This window comes from Erpetoichthys calabaricus, chromosome 13, assembly GCF_900747795.2.
Source record: "Erpetoichthys calabaricus chromosome 13, fErpCal1.3, whole genome shotgun sequence".
Classification (NCBI taxonomy): Eukaryota; Metazoa; Chordata; class Cladistia; order Polypteriformes; family Polypteridae; genus Erpetoichthys; species Erpetoichthys calabaricus.
In genome coordinates this window covers 133156973-133175306 of record NC_041406.2, presented here as the reverse complement: position 1 = coordinate 133175306, position 18334 = coordinate 133156973, and the positions used below count along the sequence as shown (strand labels likewise).

The 18334-nt window shown below is 36.6% G+C and overlaps 2 protein-coding genes across 3 annotated transcripts in view; one reads left to right on the top strand and one right to left on the bottom strand.

The window, feature by feature from the left end:
• LOC127529990 (uncharacterized) overlaps positions 1-18334 on the bottom strand; it is a 798609-nt gene that overhangs the window by 613788 nt on the left and 166487 nt on the right. The gene's annotated exons all lie outside the window — the stretch shown is intronic.
• The window catches only part of enpp2 (ectonucleotide pyrophosphatase/phosphodiesterase 2), a 154827-nt gene that overhangs the window by 36263 nt on the left and 100230 nt on the right, over positions 1-18334 (top strand). Inside the window, exon 8 of the mRNA XM_051935500.1 lies at positions 9515-9634. Within this exon, the coding sequence (XP_051791460.1) occupies positions 9515-9634 (120 nt within the window). The remainder of the gene's footprint in view (positions 1-9514; positions 9635-18334) is intronic.

Genomic DNA, 18334 nt, shown 5'->3' with positions numbered 1-18334 from the left:
CCCCCAAAACAGGAATGGTTTAACAATAGGAAGCCACTGATGTTTTTCCCTTCATTTTTTTTCTGTTTTTTCACTAGTTTTTCATTTGGTTATGGTCGGTGTCACTACTGGTAGCATGACACAATACCTGGACCCTACAGAGTTTGCACAGGTAGTCCTGCTTCTCCAGCATAGCACATTAATATGTGCCATTGCCAGAAGGTTTCCTCTGTCTCCCAGCACAGTCTCAAGGACGTGGTGGAGATTCTAGGAGACAGGCAGTTACTCTAGGAGAGCTGGACAGGGCCGTAGAAGGTCCTTAACCCATCAGCAGGACTGGTATCTGCTCCTTTAGGCAAGGAGGAACAAAATGAGCACTGCCAAAGCCCTACAAAATGATCTCCAGCAGGCAGGCCACTGGTGTGAATGTCTCTGACCAAACAATCAGAAACAGACTTCATTAAGGTGGCCTGAGGGCCCGACGTCCTCTAGTGGGCCCTGTGTTCACTGTCCAGCACCGTGGAACTCGATTGGCATTTGCCATAGAATACCAGAATTGGCAGGTCCACCACTGGTGCTCTGTGGTTTTCACAGATGAGAGCAGGTTCACCCTGAGCACGTGTGACAGACATGAAAGGGACTGGAGAAGCCATGGAGAATGTTATGCTGCCTGTAACTTCATTCTGTTTGGTGGTGGGGCAGTGATGGTCTGGCATATCCATGGAGGGACGCACAGACCTCTACAGGCTAGATAACAGCACCTTGACTGCCATTAGGTATCGGGATGGAATCCTTGGACCCATTGTCAGAAACTATACTGGTGCAGTGGGTCCTGGGTTCCTCCCGGTGGCCGACAATGCCCGGCCTCATTGTGGCGAGAGTATGCAGGCAGTTCCTGGAGGATGAAAGAATTGATACCATTGAGTGGTCCCCATGTTCGCCTGATCTAAATCCAATACATCGTCTCTGGGATATTATGTTTCGGTCCATCCAACACCGCCAGGTTGCACCTCAGACTGTCCAGGAGCTCAGTGATGCCCTGATCCAGGTCTGGGAGGAGATCCCGCAGGACACCATCCATCGTCACATTAGGAGCATTGCCCCTCAACCCCCTGCAACATTATCAGGCATGTATACAAGCACGTGGGGGCCATACAAACTACTGAGTACGATTTTTTGTTTTGCTGCAATTAAATTTTGACAAAATGGACTACCCTGTTGCAATATTTTTTCACTTTAATTTTCTGGGTGCCTTTGAATTCAGCCCTCTGTAGGTTTATAATTTTCATTTTCATCAAATGATGTGGCATCTTTTTGTTCCTAACACATTACCCATTCCATATCAGTATAGATATCCATCAGGAGTTTTTTCCCCATTGAGATCTGATGTGTTTTCAAAGTGTTCATTTTTTTGAGCAGTTTATTTAGACCCATTTCACTTTTTCCAGATTTTGCTTTGTCAAAGCCTTGTGCCTAAAACCATTTAAATTTTTCCCTACATTAGGCAATACTCAATGCTCTAGAACAGGGGTGGGCAGATTCAGTCCTGGAGGGCCGCAGTGGCTGCAGGTTTTTGCTCCAACCCAATTGCTTAATAAGAAGCACTTATTGCTCAAGTAACACTTCAGCTTCACTTTAGTTGTCTCGCTCGTTAAGATTTTGAACCCTTATTGCTTATTTTAGTCTTAAACAGCTGTAGTCTCGGTTTTTAATTGCTTCTAATTAGCAATACCATGCAAATAACAAAAGAGACCAGCATTTCTCCATTTAGCTTGTTTTCATTTACACCGGTGTGTATTTATCACACACTATTTGGTTTAATTAAATACTTGGAAGGAAAGTGAAGAGAAAAAAGTGAAGCACTGAGAGTAACTCATCTGTTTTAGGCTTCAAATCATGTGGATGATATCCTTAGAAAGGAAAAAAAAATCTAGGATATGAGAATGACCTGACATGGCAGAGTTAAAGCACTAGCAAGCCATGCAATTAAATAATTGACAAGGATTGTTTTTTAATTAAGCATCTGGGTTGGAACAAAAACCTGCAACCACTGTGGCCCTCCAGGACTGAATCTGCCCACCCCTGCTCTAGAACAACCTTGCGAAAACAGGACTTTAGAAATATTTTTATATTAAAAATGAACTGAAATATCTCATTGTCAGATGTATTCAGACCCTTTACTCACTACTGACAAACCTGCTCTGCTTTCACTTGCTCCTTGTGTCTTCTGCATATGCCATTGTTTGATAATCTTACTTCATTTAAAATTAAATTTAGGAACAGACTGAACTTAAAAGCAGACCTTTGCTTAAAGTTATGAAAGTTAGAACCCAATATTGACAATAATGAATCTATAAAACATTAAAATACTCAATGTTCTGGATTTTTCCATTATGTCCTGTAGTTTGTTTTTTTTCTTTTAGTCTGGATTCACATGCAATTGTATAATTTTTGTAAAATAAAAATATGGAAATTTTATGGTTTCTAATTTTTAATCCTTTTCAAATTTTGCGATTGTTCTTGTGTTAAATAAATATTAGTCATAGGAAAAAGTAAACAATATACAGATCCACACAAAAAACTACCAGTTATCAGTTGTTAAAATTTTTAAATGCAATAATAATTACCAGGAAAAGTGAGTTAAAAATTGACCTTGAGACATTTAATCACTTATGTCAATAGTCTGCCATAGTTAAGCATTTTATTTAATATTAGTGCCTGACCGCCAGCATTGGGACCCAGTAAATCAGGCTATATTTGGTCTCTACACATATTGATATTGGTTGAACTTGCATAATGACGGTTAGGAATTGACCGTTGACAATGTATGTGCTCAACTCCACAGGCTTCAAAACACAAAACCTTGCCTGCATTCCTCATTACTGGGACTGACATTTTTTACAGAGGATGCATAAAGTCATTTGTTTACTTACATTCTACTTGAAGTTCTTAATTTCCTGTTAGAATTCTGTATTCCATGTTTTTCTGCATTTCCTAATTTTCTGCATACCTGTCCATGTCTAGCTTACTTCAAATGTGGGCATAGTTTTGACACTGTAACTTAGTTTGTTGCTGTTGTTTCACAGATCAGGCATTCTACCGGTAGAAAACCGCACAGGGTTTTCTTTGTCTTTGTATGCTGCAGCAATTGCTTGATTGAGCAGTTAGAAGGTGGGAGTTTCCGGATAAGTATTTGTCCCAGTTTAAGCATCTGTTTTCTTATCAAGGTGACATGCTGGTCATTTATTCGGTCTCATGTTTGAAATGCCCAGTCTGTCAAATTTCGAAAAAGTGGAGGTTTTTCTTTCTAAGGCATATAGTCTTGCCTTTGTAAATTTTTGCAATTGCCAGATAAGACAATTTTTATTAACTTGCTGTGTTGTTGCCAATTTAATAGTGTGTGTTCAAACTGGCAGTTGTCACTCCTAAAATGTAACTGAAATCCATTTCTCTCCAAAAAGTCTGGAGTGAATAATGCTTCTCGCATCCCACATGACATTTTAGGAACACTTCAACAAGTGTAACTTTATTTGGACTTGTCTGGCAAGCAGTTGGTTGGTTGTATGCATCGATGAAATTTTCAATTATTACACATCCTCTGATGAAACAAATAGGTTTACTTTTACACTGAGTTGGATTGAAAAAAAAATCGGACCAGTAGTGTTACATTAGATAAACTTTCTCATGGGTAAATTCAGATGCATATAGCAGCAGAAACAAAAATAAAAAAAGGATGCAGACTTACAGGACAAATACAGCCGATCAATAAATAAATCCATTTATATTGTGCAGATTTTTTAAAATAACCTTAACAAGTACTTCTTAACACACCGTGGTGGAATGAGCCTGTGGCTAAAAGTGCTCCAAGAGTGCGCCTCCTGGAAGGATTTTTTTCGTAGTGACATCCATTTCTTCCATCATCCTCTTTTCCACGACAGCTTCCAGTGTGTCCAGGATTTGCCCTTTGATAAAGGAGACTTTCCCGATATGTTTGTTCAGGCATTGTGCTTCCCAAGTTGCTTCCCCAGGAGACTGCAGTGTGGAACCACACACAGGCTACTGTGGACTGATGGAACATTTACAATAGCTTGCTGTATGCATCACAAGACCTGAGTCTCCTTAGCAAGTGCAGTCTGCTCTGATCCTTCTTGTATAACACTATTGTGTTGTCAAACTAGTCCAATTTATGTGAACCCCCAGGTACTTGGAGATCTGCACCACTTCCACGTCCTCCCCCTGAATGGTGATTGATCTCAAGCCTTTTTGACAGGTGGAAGTCCACCACCAGCTCTTTTGTCTTGGTGATATTGAGTTGCAGGTTCCTGCCTCACAAGATGAAGTTCTCCACCACCTTCCTGTACTCTGAAGGAAGAATCATCTGAAAATTTTTGTAAATATACATGGTTCTGTACTGCCCCTATATAAACCATGGGAGAAGCTGTTGAACCAGTATTCAGACTTCCTTGCCTGAACAACTTGTGGTGTGTGTTTTTACTTTTGGAAGGGCATGCTAACGTTTTTCAGTAAACCAAGTCATTTAGTTCAGCTCCTGAATAGAACCTGAATCTGGTGGCTCTGAAGCAGCTTTTTATTCAGGACGAGTACTGTTTTTAAATGTCAAAAATGTTGTCCAAGTTTGTAACACATGATGCTTTTTTGTTGTTTGTTGCTAAAATGCGTTACTCATGTTACTCATCTCATTTTCAAGACTACTGTCTTAGCTTATTGTAATCCATGGCCTCTTGCATTGTCTTCAGAATCTGCTAATGAGTGAGGTTAGTGGAAGTCTGAGATATGCAAATTTAAATAATCCAGTAGACCAGCCAATTAAAGAAGTACTCTTTCTTTCAGCCATTGTAATGTGTGCAAATAACATTACACTATTTAAAATCCAAAGAAAGTAAAAATGCCTATAGGGGCACACTTGTATTGCAGTTATAATGTACATTTAAATAGTATTATTATATGCAGATTCTTTATGTACAGAAATTTCAATTTAATTGAATTAGTGCACTCCTGTCATGATTTGTATGTGTGCCTTAATTTTTTCATTTCTGATTTTAAAGGATACATTTTTCAAGTTGGAGTTACTACTTCACTATTGTGGTATATATTTACTGCATTGAACTGTGTGTTCTAAAGTGAAGTGTTTTTTCTAAATTTTAATAACACTTGGTGTGTTCTTGCAGCTTACATAGCTTAATAGGCCCGGTGAAACACCATGTCCATACACGACTGAAAAGCCTCAAGCAGTTTGAGAGAGAAATTAAAAGGTCTGGGTTAAAGAGGGCAGCCCAGCCTGGCTTCTCTACTAAAAGAGATGGGATAAGAAATGTTCACATTCTTGGTGAGGACTGCATGGAGGAGAGAGTATAAAATCTTGATAGAACTTTGTTGTCGGGAGGAAATTTGGCTTTTCACCTAAGTGCTTTAGATAAATAAATATGTGGTAAATAAAATCAGAAACAAAATCGTGAGAAATACGGATTTTCTGTTTAGAATTTTGCTGTTTGTGTGTGCATCAATGTAGACGACCAAGTTTAAAATACAATATTTAAGTAAAATAATTTGAAATAAAATATTTGGTATTAGGCTGCTTTTTCCATAAAAGTTGATCCTAAAAACAAAAGCATGGAAATGCATATTCTCCAGTAATTGTAGATGAAAAACATTCCCTTAAGTGGATACATTTTAAAACTTTTTTCTTTTTGATGTGTTCAGCTGAATTTGTTGTCAAACAGCTTTGTAGAACATTTTAATGCATTTTCTTTAAGGTTTGATTATTCCTCATTTAACACTGCACTGCTGACAAACTGGGTGGACACTCAAAATATTTTAAAAGTTCAAATAGTTTATCAGTGTCTAAATTATCCCTGCCTTGTGAATGTTTGTGATCCTATTCTGTTGACTGCTTTGGTGCTAGACAATAGCAGATGACTGATTGGAAGCATAAACCACTCAAGCACAGCATCTGTAATTGTATTTTTGTTTGTCCTGTTGCTGGAGGGTGGTGACATGTCGGTCAGATAGGGGATGAAAAAGTGACAATACTACTACAGGAGAAAAGAGCTTTGGAAAAATTTTGACAATACTTTTTGTGTAGAGCTAAACAAATACACTTTAGAGTATGAAAAATTATCCTAGAGTTAATATACATCTCGGAACATATTAATCAGTTTTATTCCTTTTTTTGTATCTGTCTCTCTGCTTCTCGCCCCAGCAAGTGCTACACTTTAATCACAGAGAGCAGTGTTAGTGACTGTCCTGTACATAATACTTTAAAGACTCTGAAATGTATGCACATGGAGTAGAACTAAAACTAATTGTTCCAGAGAGAAATTTGGCATAGTGTTTATAAAAGTTCCTGCCATCAAGGTTTACTTTACACTTTCATCAGACGTTTTTAGTGCTGCGCATAGATGTACAGTCATGTGAAAAGTTTGGGAACCCCTCTCAGCCTGCATAATAATTTACTGTCAACAAAAAAGATAACGGTGGTATGTCTCATTTCCTAGGAACATCGGAGTACTGTGGTGTTTTCCGAACAAAGATTTTTAGTGAAGCAGTATTTAGTTGTATGAAACTAAATCAAATGTGAAAAACTGGCTGTGCAAAAATGTGGATACCCTTGTAATTTTGCTGACTTAAATGCATGTAACTGCTCGATACTGATTACTTGCAACACTAAATTGGTTGGATTAGCTCATTAGGCCTTGAACTTCATAGACCGGTGTGTCTAATCATGAGAAAAGGTATTTAAGGTGGTCAATTGAAAGTTGTGCTTCCCTCCTGAAGAGTGACAGCATGGGATCCTTAAAGCAACTCTCCAAAGATCTAAAAACAAAGATTGTTGAGTATCATGGTTTAGGGGAAGGCTACAAAAGCTATCTCAGAGGTTTAAACTGTCAGTTTCAACTGTAAGGAATGTAATCAGGAAATGGAAGGCCACAGGCACAGTTGCTGTTAAACCCAGGTTTGGCAGGCCAAGAAAAATACAGGAGCAGCATATGCACAGGATTGTGAGAATGGTTAGACCAGGGGTAGGCAACGTTGGTCCTGGAGTGCCACAGTATGTGCAGGTTTTTGTTCCAACCCAGTTCCTTAACGAGAACTCAATTATTGCTGATGAAGCACATATTGCTTAAGTGACATTTTAATGCTTCATTTTAGTGGTCTTGCTTGTTAAGGTTCTCCAACCTTAATTGCTTATTTCAATCTTAAACTGCTGCATTCAGTGTTTTAATTGCTCCTTATTAGCAATAAGATGTAAAAGACAAAGCAGCCAGCAGTTCTCCAGCTAGCTTTTTTCCAATTACATCTGTGTGTGTTCATCAAGCACGGTTTGATTTAATAAAACACTTAATGGAAAAATGTGACAGACTGAAAATGATCTGTTTTAGGCTTCAAATCATTTGGATGATATCCTTGGAAAGGAAAAAAATCTACGATATAAAAGCCTTACATTGCACAGACTAACAAGCCATAAAATTAAATAAGGTCTGAGATTGGCAATGATTGGTTTCTAATTAAGCAGTTGGGTTGAATGAAAACCTGTAGCCACTGCGGCTCACCAGGACCGACATTGCCTACCCCTCTTTTACATCTTATTGCTAATAAGGAGCAATTAAAACACTGAATGCAGCAGTTTAAGATTGAAATAAGCAATTAAGGTTGGAGAACCTTAACAAGCAAGACCACTAAAATGAAGCATTAAAATGTCACTTAAGCAATATGTGCTTCATCAGCAATAATTGAGTTCTCGTTAAGGAACTGGGTTGGAACAAAAACCTGCACATACTGTGGCACTCCAGGACCGACGTTGCCTACCCCTGGGTTAGACAACCCACAGATCATCTCCAAAAACCTCTTGCTGCAGATGATGTTATCTGTACATCGTTCTACAATTCAGTGCAATTTGCACAAAGAACATCTGTATGGCAGGGTGATGAGAAAGAAGCCCTTTCAGCACTCACACCACAAACAGAGTCGCTTGTTGTATGTAAATGCTCATTTAGACAAGCCAGATTCATTTTGGAATAAAGTGCTTTGGACTAATGAGACAAAAATTGAGTTATTTGGTCATAACAAAAAGCGCTTTGCATGGCGGAAGAACACCGCATTCCAAGAAAAACACCTGCTACCTACTGTCAAATTTGGTGGAGGTTCCATCATGCTGTGTGGCTAGTTCAGGGACTGGGGCCCTTGTTAAAGTCGAGGGTTGGATGAATTCAACCCAATATCAACAAATTCTTCAGGATAATGTTTGAGCATCAGTCACAAAGTTGAAGTTACGCAGGACTTGGATATTCCAACAAGACAATGACCCAAAACACAGTTTGAAATCTAGAAACACATCCATGCAGCGGGAGAAGTACGATGTTCTGGAATGGCCGTTACAGTCCCCTGACTTGAATATCATAGTAAATCTATGGGATGATTTGAAGCAGGATGTCCATGATCGGCAGCAATCAAATTTAACTGGAGAGATTGTGTATGGAAGAATGATGTGTGGATGGAGGTATTTTTGACCAAAGGCAATAGGAGGCGTCTAGAGGCTGTTAAATTTGCAAAAGGAGGCTCAACAAAGTATTGATGTAATATCTCTGTTGGGGTGCCCAAATTTATGCACCCATCTAATTTTGTTATGATGCATAATGCATATTTTCTGTTAATTAAATAAACTTAATGTCACTGCTGAAATACTGTTTCCATAAGGCATGTCATATATTTAAAGGAAGTTGCTACTTTGAAAGCTCAGCCAATGATAAACAAAAATCCAAAGAATTAAGAGGGGTTCCTAAACTTTTTCATATGACTGTATATGAAGAGAATTCAGTGTGAAAGAAGCTTCATCTTAGATTATTTTTCTTTCTTTGTGATCTAACAGTTGTGTGATTTAAACAATTTGCTTTTTGAATATATTTTTGTTGTAGAAATAGCAACACTTAACATTGCCTGTCGCTTTTTTTCCAATTGTACTTATGGTCTGCAGTTCCGCCAGCAGGGCTGTAGCTACTAAAGCTGCAGTGACCAAGCTGGTGATGTTTGCTTACTGGGACAATTGGATACCTGCATATATCACAGAAAAATTAATAATTTCTGCCTAAATTTATCCTTATTTGCTTTCATCTGATTATTTTCTTATAAAATAAAAATTTGAATTATTTTGTGTGTTCAGCACTCTTTTGGCACAGAGGAAAATCGGCACTTCTTAAGTCTGGTTATTAAAGCACTTGAAGTCATTTGGTTTTGAGTTGTATATTAGTTTAGCTGTATTTATAGCCACATCCTTGCTTGAATGGGAGAGAAGGGTGTGTTTATAAAGCTTTTAACTTTTTAATCGTACATCTTGAATTTGTAGTACGTAAATTTAAATGTCAGAAATCTGTTAAGAATTACTTGGTAAATTATTTCAGTAACAATAAACAATTGTAGCTTTAGTGTACTTTGAAATGTAAAAGAAATTGATAGCTATAGCTTTACTATTCCTGAACATTTTTTTTTTGTTTAACTACACATTCTATTTTATTTAAAGGGACTCTATCCAGAGTCGCATGGGATTGTTGGAAATTCAATGTATGACCCAGTGTTTAATGCAACCTTTACACTAAGAGGCCGTGAAAAACTGAGTCACCGATGGTGGGGAGGACAACCGGTAAGTTCTGTTTACTTGCTTTTCAGTTTAAAATTGCTAAGAACATTAAAAAAAACCTATTCTGATAAGTGAGAGAAGAACCTTTAGTCTATCAAGCTTCTTTTCTTAGCTGATACTTAATTTGTCCCAATATCTCATCAAACTGAAGCAGTGGGAGTTAAAGGCACATGGCTTTCTGTGTTCAACTCAGTTTTTCATCAGAGTTATGGTGAGAGGCAGTCTTGGTTTTAAAAGTGGTGCCTCTCAGGGATTAGTGCTTGTCCCACTGCTGTTTTTAGGTGGCAAATGAAATTTATTGTAAGTTAATGTTACATGTTACCCATAGGACATAAAAATGCTAGAACGTATATACTCGAAAGTATTCTTTGAGGGATTTTGGAGCTGTCATGCATGTGTCTTGTACAAATCAAGAGAGTGTATTAAATTATACAAGAATCTGGTGGGTCTCCTCTTTATATCAGGTACAGTTGTGGTCTCTGTGTAACAAAAAAAGTGCAGCAACATGGAAAGAAGTCCAGAAAAGAGCAACAATATCAATTCCAGGACTACAGGCTGAGCTGTCATGGCAGGCTGAAAGAGCTGAACCTCTTAAATTTAAGAAAAATGAAGTGAATTGTTTAAATTTATGAAAGGAATAGTACTGTGAATTCCAGCAATTAGTTTAAAATAAGTTCTTTAGCAAGACTATAGGAGCATAGATGGAATCTAGTGAAGAGTGAATTTTAAAATTTTTACCACTCGGTAATCCAAAAATATGTGGAATAAGTTACCAAGTGGTGCACTACTTTATCTTGTCACTTGAAGGCAAAATATGCCGGTGCAAAAGCAAGTCATACGAGTGGCAATGCGTGAGAAGCTGAAGTTCAAAATAAATGTCTAGTTGACCCATGTCTGATGATAAGGTGGATGTGCTAACAAATTCAATAGCAAAATGGATTGATTGTAGACCTTTGAGCATTGTTGAATTTGAAGGCTTTCTGAACATTATTAGAATGGCAAGCGCCAATATTACATATTGCCATTGTGTCAGAGAATTGCTTAGCAGGTGGTACGTAAGCAATGGTACGAGAATGCAGTTAGACTTCTTTTTTGGGCACATACACCATCCAGATCTAAACACTAGCGTGGAGAGTTTGCAAATAGTTTAAAATACACAGGTTTCTTTTTAACAGTTAAATTAACCAAAAAAAAGATACGTTATTCCTAAAAAATACATGCACTGTGTGTACTTTATACAGGTGAGAGGATAAATCTTGCTGAATTATTCAATGAAGAGTCCAGTTTCAAATCTTTAATGTTACTAACATTGTGCCAAATGTCTACTGCTTGCTTCACCATTTTGGTATTTTCTGGTGTTATTGTAGTTCTCTGTGGTCTGAAAAATCGTGTCTTTCACACTTCCAGCAGATTATTTATCGAACTACTTTAAAATAGTGTTGCAAATTTAGATTTGATCTATAATGTAAAGGCAACCATGTAATGAAGGACCATCCAGTTGTCCATGACCACTACTACCATTACTAGGACTGTAGTTATAGTAGTTATGTTTTTTTGCATTCTCCATAAATATCTATTTGTTGTTTTTTTTTTTTTTTTTTTTAAGGTTGCATAAATGTTTGCCTGCAGTCCTGCCAGATTTTGGACAGTTTTCTTCATTTGGCATTAACTTGTAAGGTGTCAGGTCAATATTTCTGTTCAATTTCTCTGGGGGCTGCTGCAAACATGAGTCTGAAATGGACACTTTTTTTTCAAAAAAATATTGTTGGAAATCAAACTCCTAAAAATGCTTTCAGCATGGTTGCCTATAATTTATTTGATGTCGGTTCTTCTGATTTGCAAACACTCTCCCTTCGAAAATGTCTGCTTGATTACAACACTCGCTTGTCATCTGTACATGGGAAAACTTGATTCCTGACAAAGCAGTAGTGCTAAATGGAATAATTTTATACAATTAATTGTTCAACCCAAACTTCACTAACTTAAACTTCCCTAATTTACTCCTACTTAAAAAAAATCTGCGGTGCCCCTTTTTTATTTGCACATCTGCATTATTTTTTAGTTTTTTAGTTCTTTAAATTTGTAAGTCATATGTGCACATTCTGCAGAAAGAGCATACATTAATGGTGTGGTTTTTGCACATGACTTTGAGCTGACCCTTTTCAAGAATTTATTTAAAAAAAAAAAAAAAAAAAAGTTGTAGCATCCTGTCATACAGCACTGCAAAAATGATGCAAAATATAAATTTTTTCATTCCTAAAACTAAAGTAGATGGAGGCCTGCTGTCCTCCTTTTCTGCTGTCTGCATGCATGCATTTTCTGAATAAATGAGGGGAAAAATATGGATGAATATAACACACACATTTTTATAAAGGCTAGATAGAACAGTAAAGGAAGTGGAGTTGCTGTTTGTCAAACACAGTTTAAATGCAAATCTTCTTTAGCTGGATGATGGGACCCACCTTAGTTAGGACATCTGGATTCGTCTGGAAAGCGTTACAATCAGAGGCCTTATTTTTAGATGTTTGTTATAGATCATCCAATGTAGACAGTAATTTCAATGCATATCTTTTTAGTAATATTAAAAAAGAATATTTACAGGGGGATATTGTAGTCATGGGGGACTTAAACTACTCGAATATTAACTGGGATAACCTTACAACTACTAGAGCACAAGAGTTTTTGAGACTTAATCAGTGACAGTTTTACAAAAGGTATTTTAAAGCACCAGCACAGGGGGAAGCCTCCCTAGATTTAGTATTTTGTAATAATCATAATTTGTGAGTTTCCCATTGGGATTAATAAAGTATCTAGCTATCTATCAAAACCAAGGGTGTAGAGGTGATTGAACCACTAGCATCAAGTGACTATAATATAATGTAGTTCTCATTGTTTTGGAAGAGTGCAAATGCAAAGACTAAAACTGTTAAATTTGACTTTGATAAGGCAGATTTTGAGCAAATTTGCCAAAGTCTGAGTATGGACTGGGATAAGCTTTCAAGTGTGGAGAAAATCAAGGAACAGGTTTAAAAATGTTTCACATTTAATACACGACAGGTATATATGTAAATTTGGAATTGGTAGGGAAAAAAAACGCTGCAAAGGATGAAAAAAAAAAAACTGCTGTACAAGACAAGTAACTCCAGTGTGAATTGTAGGGCACATGAGGGAAAACATTAAATAGAATATTAGGAAGGCTGAAAAAGAAGTTAGAGAAGAATATAGCAGATAAGGCGAAAGATTACAGAAAGAGATTTTTTACTATTTTAGTAGTAAAAGAACAATCAGGGAGTCAAATGTCTCGGGAATAGAAAAAGGGAAATTAAAACACAGACAGTAAAATAGCAGATTCCTGCAGAAAGAAAATCTGAGTTCTTCACATGTGAGGAAGTAAACCACCCAGCAGTAAAAGGGATTACTAAGGAGGTACTGAGTGATTTGGAAATTGTAGTGGGAGAAGTACTGCTTAGATTAAAAAGGCTAAAATGTATAAACAAAAATGTGTACGCCGATTTCCACACTCACGTCACCATGTATAGAAACTAAACTTGGAGTAAATCCACGCACGTTTTCGACTTAGTTTTTCAAAATGGCCGCACCCAACGTCATAGCAGTGCTACTGTTCCTATGTGGTTTCCATTTGTTTTTTAGATTCACATCTATGACGTGGGCCTTATCAAATACACTGATATTAACCGCATATCATTTATTAGTTTAAAGCATCTGATTGTAATGAATCTGTAACAATGGTTCACAGAATGGCCAAACTATTCCAAATACCATTGCTGCTTTAGTGTTGTTACACTCAGTGCACCACTTAAGGTATTTTAACCCACTGTATGTGAGTGTGGAATGTTCTATAGCAGCTGATTGGAAAGATGATTATCGGGATACAACAACTAGGCCATGCAGCCTCAGCCATACACATAGTCTATTCGAACTTCTCCCATACGGTTAACGCTTCAGAGCCTTTCCTGTCGGGACCTCCCGGTTCAGAATCAGTTTCACCTCAAGAGCTCTAAATGCTCTCAGTAATTCCGTCGTGTTCCTGTTATAACTGTTTGTTTGTAATTACAACTACAATTACCTCACTTTAAACTTGCACTACAGTTGTAATGTCACACAACCTGACCCACTTTATTAACCATTTCACTATCTGTGCTATATTTTAAATGTACAGTATATTATACTTATGCTTTCATATTGTATATTTTTCATTTTTTTTTTTAACTTGTTGCTATTATTATTGTTGTTTTATAGGAATCTGAAAATAAATAAAAGAATTCAATTTAATAGAAAGTGCGAATTAACATATTATGGTGACTGGCTTCTAAGTCGATTTTAGATTTCCAAGCTCTATCTTCTTGGTGCTCTTTATTTTTAAGATAAAATGCAGTAAAGTATGTAATTAATTACATTATACAGATACATTTTTAACTTCATTTAAACGATGTATATTAAACGTGTGGGAACGGTGGTGCAGTGGTAGCGATGATTTATTATTCTTGCCTCGCGCTGTGTGCTTGTTGGGACTGGCGTGAACCTAGATGGATGAAATAATTAAACATGTACTACAAAGACATTTCAGTGTTCCTTAAAAGTTTTGAAGAAGCAGCGTTCTAAGCTTAGAGATGGTTTTACATTTATTAAACAACTTCTTGTGTGGCGATTGGTTACTTGTAGAAAGAAAAGGAAGGACAGGAATTGGGGGTTAGTACGTTTGAAAGAGACAGTACTGCTGCAATAAATTATTTCGAGGGTTGGGCACAGCAAGCATGGAACAGTCTCTGGGTGGGGCACCAGCACGTTGCTACCACTGCACCACCATGCCCCTGGGTTTAATAATGCTTTAATTCCTATCATCATGAAAATATCAAGTATACATCTTTGTATTTAAATTATTCAGAGAACTATAATATCATGAATGTAATGTATTCTGTGTCCTGTTGGCATAAAAGAAAGCCTGTTTAAGAAGCACGTAGTGATTCACACACACAGTACATAGAAGAACACAGATAATATGCAGCATTTAACATGCTACTTTAGTTACGATGGGATTTGAGAAACTAGTAAATTGATTTTAAGGTGAAGTTTTATGAATTCAACTTTAATGACAAAATAAACTACGTGATTAAAATGGAAATTTCGAGATTAAAGTTGACATTTCAACATTGATTCCAGCTGTGTCCCTATTTTATTTTTTTTCCTTACCCTAATTTGCTTCCATATGACACTCAGACGGTGGGTCATGGTGACTATCTGACCCCCTTTTTTATGGCAGTGTGTGACTTTCTCAACTTGAACTTTCAAGTTTCTCAGCTACTCTGTCACCCAAGCAACTTCCTTTTGTAGTTTATACTACTGCTTAAACTGACAAATAGTACATTTTTCATTGCCTCTACTTGGTTTTTGCTGAAATTCTATTTTCCCCATGCTTTTGCCATTGTATTTCACACTATGCTTAACTTAAGTCTATTTATATTGATTTACATATTCAAAGAGGCATAATTCTAGGAGGAGTCGAGGTGGGGTGGCAGATGCGTGCACGTGTGTTACATTTCACGCTGACTGGGATTTATGTAGCGGAAGACAGTGGAAATTGACGTACGCACAGATTTATGCATGTGGATTTTTTTGTGCAGATGCACATTTCTTTTTGTTCGTACGCCATTTTTTAGTGTGAATTCTTTGCACAGCGTTATTCATGACGCCCTAGGAGAGGATAATATAAAGTGCAATATAAATAAAATTTATTATTATTATTATTATTATAATATTTAACCTCAAGTTCTTAAAGAGGTTAGCAAGTACATAAATAAACCCTTGGCACATTTAGGAAGTCACTGCACACTGGGAAAATTCTCAAAAACTTAAACAGCAAATACAGCAAGTCCCCTACATAAAATTTCAAGTTACAAACTTTCAAAGATGCAAACATGCATATCCAATAAAGTAAAATTATTTAAATAAGTGAAAAATGAAAAATTGTAACATAACATCAAATTTTGCAGCAGCACATAAGTTAGTTTGCGTGTGTGGCACTAGGCAGACTGCAAAACCGATGCTGCTATTGTTTATATTCTGTCATGTGCATGTGTCCTTTACAAGTGGTTGTGCTTTTGGCTGTATCTCTTTTTACATAGTTAACACGCCTTTTTTTCAAGCCCAAGATGTCCGGAAGTGTGTTCAGCAAGAACACCGGGGCATGGATGGAAACTCGTTAAGGTTAAGTTCTTCACTCAGAGAACCATATTAGCAGGCCATACAAAACAAAGTAGTGTAATGGAACGCAGGCATAATGTGGACCTTTGATCGGATCTCATGACTAGGTTGTTCCCATCAACTTGTCCTAATTGACTCTAATGTATGATCTTATTTTGATACACTCGGGGGTCTTTGCTTCACACAGAATCTTCCATCAGTCTTCACGGTGAGCACTTACCAGGCATCAATATTAAGTGAAAACAAGTCAAGTATACTTGTTCGCTAGTGGTAAGCGAGTACAGAGATCAGCTGATGTTATTTCTTAAAATGCACTAGAAATCTATTAAAAAATAATAGATATTAACTTTTAAAAGCACTTTCTTGTGACTTTACAGTACAAATGTTTTTGGAGCTGAGGAGAGGTAGGTTAGGTCTGCATGCATAGGTTACCCGAAAGTGTAAACAGCGATATCAGCTGATGGCAAACCAATGGAAACAAAAATTAACTTTGTTGTTTGTTGTTAAAATATACCAATGTGTAACAAAATATAAATAGTAATTTTAAAAGTATTTTCTTATGTACATATAGCTGTACATGTTTTCTGTAGGAGTTGAGGGGTGGGGGTTGCATTGTGTTTGTAGGGTGCCTAGGCTAACTTTGCTGGACGTATGAACAAAGTTGACTTACGAATGCACTGTTGAATTGGAACCGATAAATTTCTTTTGTTGACAAAATAACATATAACAAAATTGAAAAACAAACTTACCAACTAGTAGTGTTCATCCATCCATCCATCCATTTTCCAACCCGCTGAATCCGAACACAGGGTCACGGGGGTCTGCTGGAGCCAATCCCAGCCAACACAGGGCACAAAGCAGGAACCAATCCTGGGCAGGGTGCCAACCCACCGCTAGTAGTGTTCATATGTAGCCAATTATATGTGATAAGTATTAAACACAAATACTCTGAGTTGCATAATGTCACCAATGAATTAATAACCTTTTGTGGAAATTCAGAACCAGCACAATGAAGAAAATTTAACACACTATTAAATCATTAAAAGTACTGTATTTTAAACACAAAAACAAAACAAAAAGTAAATTTTAAAAAACCACAGCTCAAAACAATTATAGAACACACTTTGCCTTAAAGACAGTAATAAGTACCTAAATGTCAAAATATGACAATTTGTTAACAGATAAACCTGCTTCAACAATATCACAGAATCAACTGTCAAAGCATATTGAGATATTGTCAGTCCTTCAAAGTGGTTTGGTAAATTCTAGAAAATCCTTAGTTTTAGGTAAAAAAAAAAAAAAAAAAAATCCTATGAGATAATAAACTTACAACAGATGCGTCACAATGAACCATACCAAGTCGGAAGTATACTGCCATATACTAACTATAGGCAGTTATTTTGTTAAGGGCATTGATGAGTTCCAATTACCCAGTCTTTTGTAAAGCACCACACATAAAACATAAAATGTCTGGATTGATCTCCACTCAACTTTCCTTATACCTGTTCAGGTAAAGTAGATACCACTTCTGGTTGTATAATTATAATGAAACTAAATATATGTGCGTTTCTTACAAAATTTCAGTCGCTTATGTTTGTTTATAATGCAAGTTTATATGGCAAAGAACTATTTCCGGTAATCCAGTCAAACTGGAATTTCTAATCTGATTGTTTACTGTGGTCAGTAATATACCATTTTCAGTCACCTGATCAAGGTCAAATTTTATATCTAATGATAAGTAATGATCATACAAAATTTAAATTATTTCTGTTTATATAATGGTGGTAAAGCACATTTAATAGTGCTGATACCTGGTAAGATATCATTTCTGGTTGTCCGGTTAAGGTGAAATTATATATGTTTCTTATCCTAATTAATGACAATATAAAATTTCAATTTTTCTCTTATAATGCAAATTCACATGAAAAACTACTATACAAAATTTCAAGTGTTTGTTTAAACTATGTACCAGTTTATTTGAAATTTTTTTAAAATGTGTTCAGGTAAGTACCACTTCCTTTTGCCCAAAATTTGATACCAAACTACCATTTTGATATAACACCCATACCCCAAATTTCATTTATCTAGCTCAAGTTGTTCTCCGGTTATGTTTCCATACACAAGACACACTCACACAGACATAATTGAAAAATTGGTCAAAACGTGTTCAGGAGTGCATGAAGTGTGGAGATCAAAATCTCAAGGTTGAATTTTTTTTTTTGTGTACTGTACTTTCTCTATACTGCATATACGAGAAAGTGAAAAGGACAAAACAATGTTGGGAAAAGTCCACAACTAGGCTCAACAACAGGATGTATTATGAAGAAAGATAAGAGCTGAGCCCCTTTAGTTTAAGCAAAAGAAGATTAAGAGAAGGCATGATTACATTTTTAAAATTATGAAGGGAGTTGATAATACAGTGGGTCGAGCCCGTTATTTTAAAACCATTCATCAAGAACACGGGGGACATAGTTGAAAACT